The sequence below is a fragment of the Callospermophilus lateralis genome, unplaced genomic scaffold (genome assembly GCF_048772815.1).
Source record: "Callospermophilus lateralis isolate mCalLat2 unplaced genomic scaffold, mCalLat2.hap1 Scaffold_65, whole genome shotgun sequence".
In the NCBI taxonomy this organism is placed as follows: Eukaryota; Metazoa; Chordata; class Mammalia; order Rodentia; family Sciuridae; genus Callospermophilus; species Callospermophilus lateralis.
This window is the reverse complement of record NW_027514826.1, coordinates 156090-169927: the sequence shown is the minus strand read 5'-3', so window position 1 is coordinate 169927 and position 13838 is coordinate 156090. Positions and strand designations below refer to the sequence as shown.

Genomic DNA, 13838 nt, shown 5'->3' with positions numbered 1-13838 from the left:
TGTTGGTGTGCTTGACTAGTTTCTTCAAGAGAGAAGTGGTAGAATTAATGTATATTTAATTTCAAAAGATAAAAAGAAGCTGGTAGCCTCTATCAATTCAGATGATAATATCATGATTGACTTTCTAATTCTGAATGGTCTTTCTTAATCTTTTTTTTTTTTTGCCTCCTTATGACAAGGCCTCTCATTCTACCAATACAACATTAAGGTTAAATAAGTTACCTTAATTGGAATCTCCTCTCCTGTGGCCATTAGATGCTTTAGATGAACAGTCCATAATTTGTAAATTGATTGTTCTTTCCTCTCTTCAACTTGAGCCACTTAAACTCTGTTAACTACAGATTCGATTGAATTAAATTAGTATTTGGCAGTTGGAGAGATGTTGAATTGAAATCCATGTACTATTTCACATCAAGGGGGCTCTTGGGTTTCCCTTCTATCAGGGAAGTAAATATAATGCACTAGAAAAATAACAAGTACTCTTGGTAAAATCTGAGCCTGAGTTCATGTGGGGATGTCTATATTCTTGACCTATGAAACTGAACAGCCTTGCAAACCCGACAAAAGAAACTTATTATTAGCCTTTAGTTAAGGTTATTAAGTTAGACTTAATGAATTTTTCTTTATAAAAAAAATATTGTTTAATTAAACCTACCCTTGATAGTTGATGCTTAGTTATTTCATTTTTGAAAAATCAAAACATTCCCCAATCATTCAAAGGTAGAGCAATTTCTTTTTAAAGCAGGTATTAGAAAACGAGACTAACTTTGCAATATAAGTTTTCTGAATATCTCTGTTACGGGAAAGCTAACATAGAAACTACCTTGTGGACCACCTGACTCCAATAATAAAAGACTTAGCAACCATATGAAGGTGGATGTTGAGCATGGAGCTGAATGAGTTAACCCATGATGTAACCAAATCTATGACATGAAGGGCTGAATTGAAACAGAGTGCTGAAACACTTATACTTTGCAGACTTTCAATAGCACATATGTGTGTTTCGATTCAGTGTCTGTCTTATTTTAACCATGGATGAGCTTCAGATTTGAGCCAGGAGCCTTAAGCTGCAAACCCTGAACTCTTCCAAGACATGCCCCCTTTAGTGTTGGAAGATGTGGATTTTATCAGTTTTCAAAGGGAGCTATTTGCCTAACATATTAGAAGACCCTTCAACTGGTTCGTAAAGCAGTTCTCTTCAGGCAGACACTGCCAAATATATCTGATGGATGTTGTTCCCAGGTTTCTGGAACCACATAAAACAAAGCCTGAATACTAAATCATAGAAGAATGGGTTTAAATTGGAAACATGAATTTTTTGTCATCACTCTGCAATGCCATATGAAGCAGTAAAAATTTCACTTTTACTGGAAGCAGGTTGAAATTTGAAAAGTCATATCCACTCCAGAATTAAGAATAATTTTATGGTTTGGATCATACCCTTGCAGAGCATAAAGCTAGGTGAAAGTTGGCTAGCTAATCATCATCAGAAGCATACTTTAAACCAGGATATCTGGGCCAGTCTTGTTGATGATGGTAGTAGATGATCTTGGTTCCTTCACAAAAGAGGTTTAAGGAGTAATTCTAAAAAGCAGATGATGATGATGATGATGATGATGATGAAGATGATGATTATATTATGGTTATAAACTGAAACTCTACAAAAAAATTCTGTATTATAAGTTTCGGGAGTCTGATAGACCTGAAGCCTTTTGATTTATTTTCTGGCAATTTTATTGAGAAGAAGATGTGATATGTACAGTTTATTTCAGTCTTACAGATTAATCAACTTCTTTAGCTAATGGAACTTCCATCATGAGGCCACTTTAGAGGTGTGAGAACAACATGAAAAAAATACCTTTGTGTGAACCAACTAATATTACAGATGTTTCATGAGATAAGTAAGACAGAAGATAGGAATAAAGTTGTTACGCCCTTGGTTTTTTTGGTAGATACAAGTAAGAGTGTGGAAACAATCAAAATGTTACCCATGTTTGTCACTTGTCCTACTGACCCTCCATCTTCTCTGAATAATAATAATAGATATTGTGCACTTAATATATACTATGCAGTTAAGGGATAATTATCATAATACTCTTTGTGAGATAGTGGACTGACTCATTTTTCAGATTAGTTCAGATCATTTAGATGGGGCAGAAAGAAACTTAAACCTATGAGGGTTTTTTGTTGTTTGTTTGTTTTTGTCTCCAAAGTTTCCTAATATGAAGATACAAGTTTCCCTTTCAAAGGGCTGTTGCAGGTTTAAATGAGATATCATGTATATATATTGTGGCAAATTTGTTAACATACTCCTAGTGATACAGTTAGAGCTCAGTGAAGGATCCCTCCTTAATAACCCAATAATCATCATCATTATTATGCTGCTCTCAACCCATTATGAATGATGCTTTTCAATTCCTACCACTAACACTAATTGGTAAAAATAATGATTATTGCTCCGGGGGCCAGACTGTAGGAGCATCTTGATCTCCATTTCATAGAGGACCTGTTGAGCAAGTAGTAATTTAAGGAGGAGGAAGAGAGACAGGTTTGACGTGCTCTGAGACTGCCACAGAAGAGGCCACTTAAAGGAGCCTTCCTGTCATTCCTTATAAACACACACCATATGTGCCTTTCACAGGGGCTGCCCTGGGCCAGGGTTCACCAGGGGGCAGGAAGTAAGCCGGCTGTGTCCACTTTACACCCCAGTCCCAAATCCTGCAAATAGTTGCCAGAGCACTGTGACTCTCAGTTCCTCCTGGACCTATATTTGAACTTAATGGATCCTCATTCTTATTTGCCACTCAGAAAGAAATTAGGCATATATTCATATTTTATTAATAATGTACTAATTATTGTTACTAGGCAATTGAATATTTCATACTCAAAAAAAAAAAAGAATTACGAAGTACCCTATATTGCCTTGGATTGCCTCATTGACATAAATGGATACATCTCATTTGCCTATTACCGCTGTATAAAAAAACCACCCGAAAACCTCACTGACTTAGTACAGTGGTTTATTATTTTTCATAAGACTGAATGTTGGTTGGGTTGTTTCTCTGCTGGTCTTACATGGGTCATACTATGTGACTACATTCAGCAGGCAAGACCGGATCAGGATCAGCAGGCTCAGCTGGCATGGCTGGACCTCTCTCTCCTCAGGGTATTTACATCTCAGGCTTCTTTGCAGCATAGCAGTCTCAGAACCGCCTTCCAAGAGAGGGAAAATGGGAGTCACAAGCCTCTAATGCCTGATCTGAAATTGGCACAATATCATTTTCTCAGTGAGCTCTTGGCTGAATGGAATTACAAGGCCACCTCTGATTCATGAGGAAGGGAGACAGATTCCACCTCTCCATGGGAGGGATGGTGACATTACATTGCAAACAAGGATAACAGAAACTGTTGTAACCATCTTTGAAACCAATCTGGATATAAATTGCAAAATGTATTCAATAGAACATTTGCACCATTTGTGAGGCAGATCCTAGATTTTTCTATGTAAAGTGAAGTTTATTTTTCAAAGATGTTCAGTGCAAATACTCCATAGAGCTAATTTTGAAGCATTGCTCACATAAAGGTATTCAATGTTTTACTTGTTCAAGGATGCAAAGATTTGTAAAGAAACCACGTTGTCATGTACACACTTGGAGTTTCCACATGGAATTGTTCATCTATTCATGCCTGCATGCATTCATTCATGCACAGGTATGCGTCTATATTCTTCCATGAAGCTGTAAACCTAGATGTCACAGACTAATAGATCAATTAAATTTATGGTATTACTATTGGAGTTACCTCTTTATTCCTGTGTTAGTATCCATAAGGAAAATTTATATTCTGTAATATCTTAGTTTGTATTTTTAAGCTCAGCTACTTATTTCTTTTTCCTTTAGGCAACAGCTCTTTTTGTCCTTCCCATATAAAACTCTATTAAGAAGTTGTAACTTTAATGGGATACAAAGATAAACATGTCTCATGGCATACTCCAAATGTAGACATCTAGAGACATCTGTCTTCTTGAACTTACACTTAAAGCAAAGTTAAATATTGGGGGAAAGTCAGAGATTAAGACATTAAGAAGGCTTCAGAGCCATGATAGTTTAGGAGCCAGATCATCCAATGACAGAACACACTCATCTTGGGCACACTGGGATTTTGCTGTTGGCAGGTACAAATGCAAATAACATTCACTCATTATTTGTTGGTTTAGCCACAAAATATTTATCATGTTTTCATTAGGGTATGTTGTAAGTGCAGGGTTTTACAGTGAAAACAAAGAAAGTTCTTTTCCTCACATAACTTAAATTCCAATCAGGGGAAACAGAAAAAAAATAGTGATAAACAATATGGAAAAAATAAAGCAGAGTTTAACAGACCAGGAGAAACCAGAAAGAGACTGAGAAGGAACTGATGGTGAGGTAAGAGGAGGAGGTAGAATAGTATATCATTGTGTGGAAAGTATGTCAGCAGGAGTGACAATTATTTCATATTCTTCTGAAAGGTCAGAGAAGTGGAAGACGGAGTACTGACCATTATAGTTGGCAATGGGAAAGTCTTTGATGGACAGAAAGGGCAAATTAGTTTGAATTCAAGAGAAGATTGGAAGAGAGAAAGAGAAGATAGAAAATGCTTTTGCAGATACTTGACTGAAAAGGATATATGGTCATAGGAGACAATTCTATGTGATGGGACATAGAACAGCATGTTTGATGCTTAAGGGAATGATCCAATAAAGTGGGAAAACTGATGATATTCAAAGAGAGAGGAATTTTCTGGAATTATGTCCTTGAGTAATTAAGAAGATTATTTTAAACCAAATTTAAAAATTCATATCATTAAGATGTTTGAGCATATACCCCAAATATATAGGCATGTATTTCAATGTTTGATTTGTATTATACTTTAGTAGTATGTTGTTTCATGTGTTTCAAAACATATGTAAAAATATAACAAATACTGTGTAGATAAATATATAAATAGAAGGCCTAGGATTTTCCTCCTCATACCACATAGATGGTCTGTACACATAACCATTACCATGAATCTCACTTAGGGTTCTTACCTTGGAATGTCACTCTTGGTGACCTATCAAAAATAGGTTTTTCAGAATTGAGAATTTGAGTTTTATTGCTTTTTTAACTTTCTAGAAAATGTTTTGATCTTAAACTAACCTTTACAAAGAATAAAGACTATAGTGGGCACAGTGGCACATGCCTGTAATCTCAGTATCACAAAAATATAAAATAGTATAAGGACTTTTGAGTGTAAACAATGTGAGATGATTTAGTTAAAAGATTCATAAACATGTTTTTCAAATGCTTCCATCGGTTGCTTTGTCACATTTAATGCCACAAAATGCAAAAAAAAAAAAAAAATACTCAGAAAGAACAACCACATTTCAATGGTTATTTTTCTATGGTTTGGTCACTTTTTGACCTTGGGTCATTCCCATGGTGTTCTCTAAGTGCTTGACTAAAGGATGAGACTGTATATCTATTCACAGGCATATAATTAAACCTTTCACCACATGATAGAAAGAGAAAGGTATTCTATTGTTTTGTTGTTGTTACTGTAGTTCCTGTATAAAAAAAAAATGGTAGTTGTCTGCTAAAGGGCACACTAAAACGTTGTTCCCAGGTTGCAGAGTAAAGAGTTTAAACAATAGCCACTGGACCTTTTTGCAAAAGATACAGTGCTCTGGAAGATGTTTGTGCCATATATGAGGCTGAAATTAATGGTGCAGACATAGTTTAATGATTGGTTAATATAAAAAAACAATGGCGTCAAGTCAAACCACTATGAAAATCTTTAAGGAGATCAAAATTATCCTTCTCACAGTTCCAGTGTAATCCAAGTTGAATTGGTGTCTCCAGGTATGTCTAAAAATCACTCAAGTCCAATCATGAGTTCACCGGGATCCGACCCCTTTCTCAAAGGGGCACCATGCTTCTAAATCAACCTCTCCAACGTGGGGGGCGCCTCATGCTCCACATTTCCACTCGAGAGCCTTCCTTCTCTTGGTGGCAGGGGCTGTAGGTTCCCTGAGTTGCCCTTTTTTTGGAGGCAATAATAGAAGCAGCAACAGTCAGCAAGAGGATAAATAATAGGGCTAACGTCACTGAGCCAATGGCAGTGAAAATGTCGGAGATCAAGTCATCTGCCAACTGAAGGGATTGAGACAGTTAAGAAGTGAGTTCAAGAGCAATGTTAACTTAGGACAACGGAACTCCCCTGGAGTGAAGAATAACAAGATCAAGTTGGTACCACTCCGTATTGTAAAAAGACCAAGGTGTTAAAAGACAGCCAGGTTTTCTTATTCCTAGATCATGTGAAGATGACCACCTGTCTAGCATCTGATTCCTGTGGGCAGAGAGTATGATGTGAACTATCTATTGTACTCAGTGTCTTAATCTTAGTGACTAAGGTCATTCATGTGACATCAAGGTCAAGAAATGAACACACACACACGTGTGTATTTCTAAATTCATGGGATTGCATTATTTATGGTTTCTTTCCTCCCTTGCCCAAAGTTTGATTTTAGACTTTTAAAAAATGTTGTTTTACAGTCTTTCTTGGGAAAGGAAGCAAATTAAATTAGTTGAGCCTTGTGGGAAGATCCCTAGAGAAGAGGGACTGAAACACTAGTCTCTCAGGCGATTTGGATTTGAAGTGACAGTTGAATGCTTGTAAAAAAGCACATGAGTTCAATGCCAAACCCAAACATCTAGTAACAGAAAGCTGTAGGTGGAGCCCTGGCAGGAGGATCCAAATCCTGAGATCTCGTGGGTTTACAAGTCGCACATGGTTGGTTTAATGTTGGTGCAGTGTGATTACAAAGCACTTCTTTAGAAAACCTGAATTCTATCAGTTTGGCAACAAGTACATGAAACTGTGATTGAGTTGCATAGAAATAGTAAAGACAGGAAGCAGTCACTATTTGAATTTTAAGTGATTTTTCTAGGAGAAATATTTCCAGCAGAGTAAATATAGGAGTAAATTCCCTTACCTTCCCACTTAGCTTTCTCTATGGTCCCTGTGCCATTGCCAAACCAATCTACCATTACAAACAGAAACTCCATTTTAAGATTCTATGCAGTTTAAATATCTTTGCTATCGTTAGTTTTCATTATTGTTATTTAATTTTTTCTGTTTCGGTTCAAATTATATAATGATATAATTAATATAATACAGTGATGTCTTTGTACTGTTGTTTTTGGGTCTAATCACTGAATCTTGCTCATATTCATTAGTTTTTCTATTCATTCAACAATACTTACTATTTACTATAGGTATTACCAGAAAATAAAAATATGGAAATAAATTAAAGTTTGGAACTTGGAACTCAGATCCTAAGGATAGGAGAAAAGGAGGAAACACACCCACACATACAAATAATCATAGTGCACTGTAAATTTGTGTAATGATTGTGCATTAATTTGTATTGGGATATGGTGGAGTAAGAATAGAATGAAGCATGTGATTGTTCTTTGAAGTATGAGTGAAAGTTCAAGGATCATAAGCAGGAAATGCTATTTGGATGAAATCATTTGAATTTTTAAAAAGCCAGGGGATAAAAAAGTGCTTAGAATTTGTGAAACAGTAAGAAGCCAAAAATGACCAAAGAAAGGTATTGCCCATCATCTCCATGTTTGCATAGGGAAAGGATATAAATCATTGATAAAAGATAAAACTATAAAGGAGATAAATTTTGTCAAGGAATTTGAAACTACCTTAAAATCTGGTGTTTGTCCTCTAGTCATTTTTGGGCTATTGGAGATGTTTTGGAAAGGACAAGACATAATTAGATCTGGGTTTTATTAATTTGTCTCTGATATTAGGATGAAGGATTGGAAACAGTAAAGGTAGGTAAGAAATTAGAGGTAGAAAAGTTAGTTCATTTATTGGTCAAGATAAAGAATGACCTAGGTCTAAGGTTAGCCAAGAAGTGAGGGTTGAAGAGCAAGGGTGGATGAGGGAAATTTTGGAGGTAAATTTGGCATCACTTCACATCAGTTTGTACGGGAGTTGGGGACAAGCATAGGAGAAGGATTAAGATGGCTGAGGATCCCATGTTAGATGAATACATGGATGGGATGTCATTATTTGGGAACAGGACATGGTAAAAGAAACAGGCCTGTGTAGGAAGACTATGAATTCACATTAGAAAAAGCTAGTTTCAAGCACCTAGCACATTCAGGGATATGGTGCTATTAGGTAATTAGAAATACTATAATCGCTTCCCTTCTCTTTTATATTGCTGTGAAAAATCCTGAGTCAGAACAACTTTTCATTTTCAAGTTATTGGAGCTTTAGGAGTAATACATGAAGAGTTTCACAGAATCCAGTAGTTTTTGAGGGGGGAAAAAAAAACAATTTTAGAGAGCAAATTCCCATTCCATACTGCTTGGTCGTGCTTTTGTGTGTAATTACATGTGTTATTGACAAAGATAACTCTGGTCTGGGAAAAATGAACAGAGTCATAGAGTTGGCCTTGAAGGATCAAAAGTCAGGGACACAGAAGGGCAGATGGAACCTGACCAGCAAAACCCTTGGTATTATCTCCAGACCTTTAGATAATGCACTCCTAAATCCCTGGTTGTTGATTTAATCTTAGTCTGTCCAGTAAATGGAGTCAACTTTGGGAGTACAGCTGTTATCCTGGATGAGTGAGCTGGGTGTGTCCACAGACAGACAGGCAGAAATGATTTGGCTTGCCTCTGTTTTCTAAACTTTTCTGCTCTCTTATTTTCTCATTAAGATGGAGGCTGCTGACAGTGGGGAAATGAAGTCCAAATACATCCTCTCATTTGATGCATTGCACCTGGGAGGAAGAGGGGCTCTTGGGCATAGGCTCAGAGTCCCTGTGAGTGCCACGATTCAGGAGGCACCAGAGAGCTGATTTTTCACTTGTGATTTTTGAGGAACCAAGAACCTTGCCTAAAGAGGCTTTACTGTGCTCAGATGTAATAAGAACAAAAGCAAATTCAAGGGCTAGAATCTAGCTCCATCTCTGCCACTCGTTGCTGTCATTTAATGAAGTGGTTAAGGGTCCAGTCTATAGAGGGAGAGACCTGAGTTCAATTCATGATCCTGACACGTACTTGTGTGAATACACCAGCAACTTCTTTCATCTCTCAGAGAGTCATTTTCATCATCTATAAAATTAGATATTAATATCCACTTCAAGGGATGGAACTGAATGAAACTAGGTGATGTGAAATAGACAAAGCATGACTTAAAGGAAGTTCTCAAAACATAAAAATATTAGTAGCCATTAACACACCATTGACCATTCTCCCTTATTCTATTTATTTATAAAAGATAAACTAGAATTTCATTAGGATTTTGCAGTATGACCCAGTGAGCCAACCTATAAAGCCTAAATTGCAAGTTTAGGCCTCATAGTGTTTTTGATGAGACAGTTCCCTTAGCTGTATCAAGTAAGGCATGTCATTAAGCTCTGGAGTCAAGTGGAATGAGTAGGATTTTGAAAACCCTTTTGAAGATCCTCTACCTTTGAAGTCCCATGGTTGAAAGGCTCCTTTTGGTCTGCTATTCTTCAACCATGCTTAAAATATACAGCCGTAGAGTGGATCTTTTGATAATTGAAACTACTGTGACATGTGAACTGAGGATGATGGGGGCCTCCAAGGGTGGGACAAGACCTGTTTGGACGGGTGGTACTTCTAACGCTGTGCTTTTGAATAGCTTTTTCCTGAAAAGATATACCCCATATTAGCAATGACTACCATGTAAAATTATTTTTCTGAAGGATGACAGGCTTCAAACTATATTGAATTATTATTGTTAATTTCTTTTTTAAAAATATGACTCTTTAGCTGCTGAATAAATAAGTATTTCACTTTGGTTTTCCCCCAAAGTGGGTTCACTGAAACCTTGACTGGTTTAGGGCCTATCTATAACCCAAAGCCAGATTATGTTATGGCACTCTGAGGTGAAATTATCAGCATTTATTTTTAATCTTTTTACTTGACTACTGTATGTTGGAACCATTCACCAGTGCATCTTTTAATCCCAGAAAAGAGATTCTGTACTGTTTCTGCTGAAGGCAGACTGGAGACGGCATGTATTTGCTAAACAGACAAATGGGTTTGTATCTAGTTTTGTCAATTTTTAGTACATTTGGTCTCTATGTGTTGTTTTCCCATCTGTAAAATAGAAAAGAAATAATTCTCGTGTCTCAGAATTACTCCAAGATTCATAGCATTCGGCTGTGTGGAGAATGAGAACTTGGTCTATGCTGTTGCCCTTCTCTATTATTATTCAGTGAACTTTCCTGCTGGCTGCCCTTGCCCAGTGTGGATTTCAGGGCTCCTGACACCCACAACCCACACATTAATGAACAGTTTATCTAATTCTGAAAATATAAAATGAGCTGACCTATCTGGAAAGAAAAACATATGGGCCCATTTCTATATCCTCAGCATCAAAAACTGCCTTTCATAATATTTAGGGCTGATGACAGTGTTCAGAAGACTGTGAAAAAAATAAACACATTAAAAGAAGGCCGCCCCCGTCCCCAGTCAATATGAAGCATTACAAGACTGCTTGGGAAAATTGACCTCACGTTTCCCATTGCATGGAAGTGAAGATGTTAAAGCTTTGACTTAAAGTGAGAATCGATTCAAGAATTGAGGCCGCTACCATTGAGGTCATTCTCTCATACCTGGTTTTATAAGATCAGCAGAAATGTGTTTGTGTTTAAAAACAGTGGTGATATTTGAGATTAAAATTGGCTCCTGGAAAACAGTGCAGTGGAGTGAATTTCTTCAAGTCCTTCACAAAATTCAGCTGTATGTCAGTTACAGAGGAATACGTGGAAACAGTTTAAGGTGGGAAGTTAGGATGTTGAATGCGCAGGTGATTACAAGCTGCAGTCCAGCTTCTCTATATGAGTTTCTGAAACTAGTTTGTGTGCGTGTGATGTATGTGTGTGCACCATTGTGTAGGTATTATGAGCATACACTGTGTGCTATTATAAGAATTAGTGATCAGTGGGAAAATTAAATATGTTTTTAAAACACCACTTAGAATATTTATCTTGCATCTGCATATTTAAAACAAAATAAAGATAGCTTTAACTCTCATCTCCCAAACAAAACAAAACAAAAAAAAAAGGAAAGGAATATTCCATATTTAACTTTGGAGAGCAGTTCTTGGAAATCACTATTGTAACAAGTACAGCTTCAATTTTATGGATGGTGAAAACCTCCCACACAGACCTGAGTCCTTGAACTGTATCTTATCAGTGAATTACTAGAAACAGCCATTTCCATAGTAATATTGAATATATGCCAGGACTCTGTTTTTAAAATTAATATCACTATGGCAGCTAATTTTTAACCATAAATACACTGTCCACTTCACAGTTATAAAGGATGCAAATAAAGTATTGAGAAGCCAAGGACAGGACGAGGGAGGGGTCCTGGGACAAAGAGGGGGCAATTCAGCCTGATGCTGTGTTTATTGACAGGAAGGCTTCGGAATGTGCAGGAGGAGGCTGTGGCAGAGCTACGTGCCTTTCCCCAGGAGCCCAGTCCAGCAGCAGAGCACAGAGCAACCAGTCATTTTCTCCTGTGCACTGCCCATCTCTTCATCTCACCACCCTGCTTCTCCCAGGAAACTTGCAAGCTCTCCCTGGGATTGCTTAGAACAATACAGTGGTGAGCCCCAGTCTCTCTAAGGCTATGTACAACTGCAGTTGGCAGCATTTGAAACTCCTTACTGGAGAAAGAAGGAATCTGACATAAAGTCTGTCTCATGAACTCCCACCACATCATTATAATTCCTTAAAATCTTCTGATTAGGGGTCTTCAAGGACAGCCACGAATGAAAAACCAGGCTGAGATGGGTTAATTCAGGCCACCACAGCTTGGAAGGTGTCGTCCTGGGAAACTTCCCATGTGATCGCCCTACAAAGCCCTGCTCAAGAGGCCAGAATAGCGACTGTGAAAATTTCCTGTCAAAACGCTGGAGGTAAATGAGATAAAGGAACTGCGCTAGCATAGAGATATACATTTGGAATTCTAGGTGCAATTAAACCATTAGCCTCTTTCATAGTTTAACTCAAGCATGACACATTTCCTCTTATGACCTTTAAGGAAAAAGCTGAATTATATTGAGACTTGAGATGTGCTGTGAAATTGGGCACAAAGCGACACATTTGTTCTTGCATTTGACAAATGATTGTACACGCGCTCTGTGTAAGCACCATGCTGGCTTGAGATCCAGTGTGAGCCCACGTGTTCCTGCCCTGCCAGCCCAGGCACTGGGTCTGAGTTCTCGCCTGATGCTTCACAGCCGCCTTCTTGCTTTAGAACCCAGATTGCAGGCAGAAGCACACAAGCAGCTAGAAGCTTGGACACACTGCCTTCATATTTTTCCTCTCTGGAAGCAGGTGGTGTAAGTGATATTATTGTTTTCCTTGGAACCCAAGAACTCATGAATAAAACTTATCTCTCTTTCTCTCATACAAGAACCAAGTCCCAGCAGTCCAAACTCAGATTTCATTATGTTTTGTAAATTTATTATTGAAAGATAACAGCTAAGCATTTCTTCTGACCCTTTTGTCAGGGGTTTGCCAGATGTTTTACACGCAGAGAGCACTTCGATTCCCCTGCTAACCCAACAAGGTAGATCATTCTATTTTGCATCACCTTCTCAGGGAGGCCTGCTCTGACGCCCCTCTTTAACTGCACCCAGCTTTCTCTTCTGCACCCTGATATCTGTCTAGTTTACCCATCGACCCTTTAATCTGTAATGAAAGCTCCGTGAAGGCTGAGATGTTTGCCTTCCCTGTTCCCGCCTGTCTCCCCACCACCTGGAACAGTGTCTGTCCCACAGAGACACAGTGATTGACAACAGGGAGTTAAAAGCTTAAGAGCTTGCACAGCACCACACGGCCAGCTAGGGACTTGATCCACTGAGAACTTCTTTCTCTTGGGGTTTTTTACCTGATAAAAACCTTGGCATGTGTCTGACAGAGGAATGGAAGCCTTTGCTCTCTGGATCACCTGCAGGGGAGGTGCTATTTCTGAGGTACTGTTGAGGAACACTGGTATGGTAGATAAGAAAGGACACAACTGAGGGAGGCACCAAGCGGGCACAGAGATGGTTAGGTATTTTCCTCTTGGTGAAATTAGACATAATCTGTGTTTACCTTTTTTCTGCCCCTTATATCCTGGGCAGGTACATCACCTGGTGACCCAAGCAGGAACTGCTAGTGAAGATTAAGCAATAAAGTAACAGAAGCCAGCTGTGATCTTCTACCTGCGAATCATTCTTTCCATGGGTTAGGTGAAACTCATGGACACACTCTTGGCCCATCTTGGTTTCAGAAAGTTTTGTGGATGTTCTTGCTTCCTTTCCCTTTTCTTCTTCTTTTTCTTTCTTTGTTTTATTTTGGAAAAGAGTCATTGCTAACCCAAGATTCTGAGTGTGTAAACTGCATGGTGCTGTGAGCTACTAAACACCTGGAGCTTTCAACCCTGATCCCTCATGTCTTCACTAGCCTGTGCCCAGACCCTTTCCCACTTGAGTCTTCCGCCCACATTTCACATTTTTGCATCCCCACAGTCATAATCCTGGACTAAGTCATTAGCAATCTTTTTCCTGAGGATTAAATAGGTCCTCCAGCTACTTTCTCTTCCCCTAGAATCTACACCCTCCATCCAGCTCAACAAGAACAACAGTAGAGGAGGAAAGTGTATTCGGGGGCTCATGGCTTCAGAGGTCTCAGTCCACAGACAGCCAGCTCCATTCCTTGGGGCTTGAGGTGAGGCTGAACATCATGGCAGAAGAGTGTGGTGGAG

At 38.4% G+C, this 13838-nt stretch overlaps 1 protein-coding gene across 1 annotated transcript in view; it reads right to left on the bottom strand.

Annotated features, from left to right (window-relative positions):
- Window positions 1-5955: 5955 nt before the first annotated feature.
- The window catches only part of LOC143389792 (protein crumbs homolog 1-like), a 73669-nt gene continuing 65786 nt past the window's right edge, over window positions 5956-13838 (bottom strand). The window contains 2 exon segments of the mRNA XM_076842598.1: window positions 5956-5987; window positions 5990-6170. Coding sequence (XP_076698713.1) covers window positions 5956-5987; window positions 5990-6170 — 213 coding nt within the window.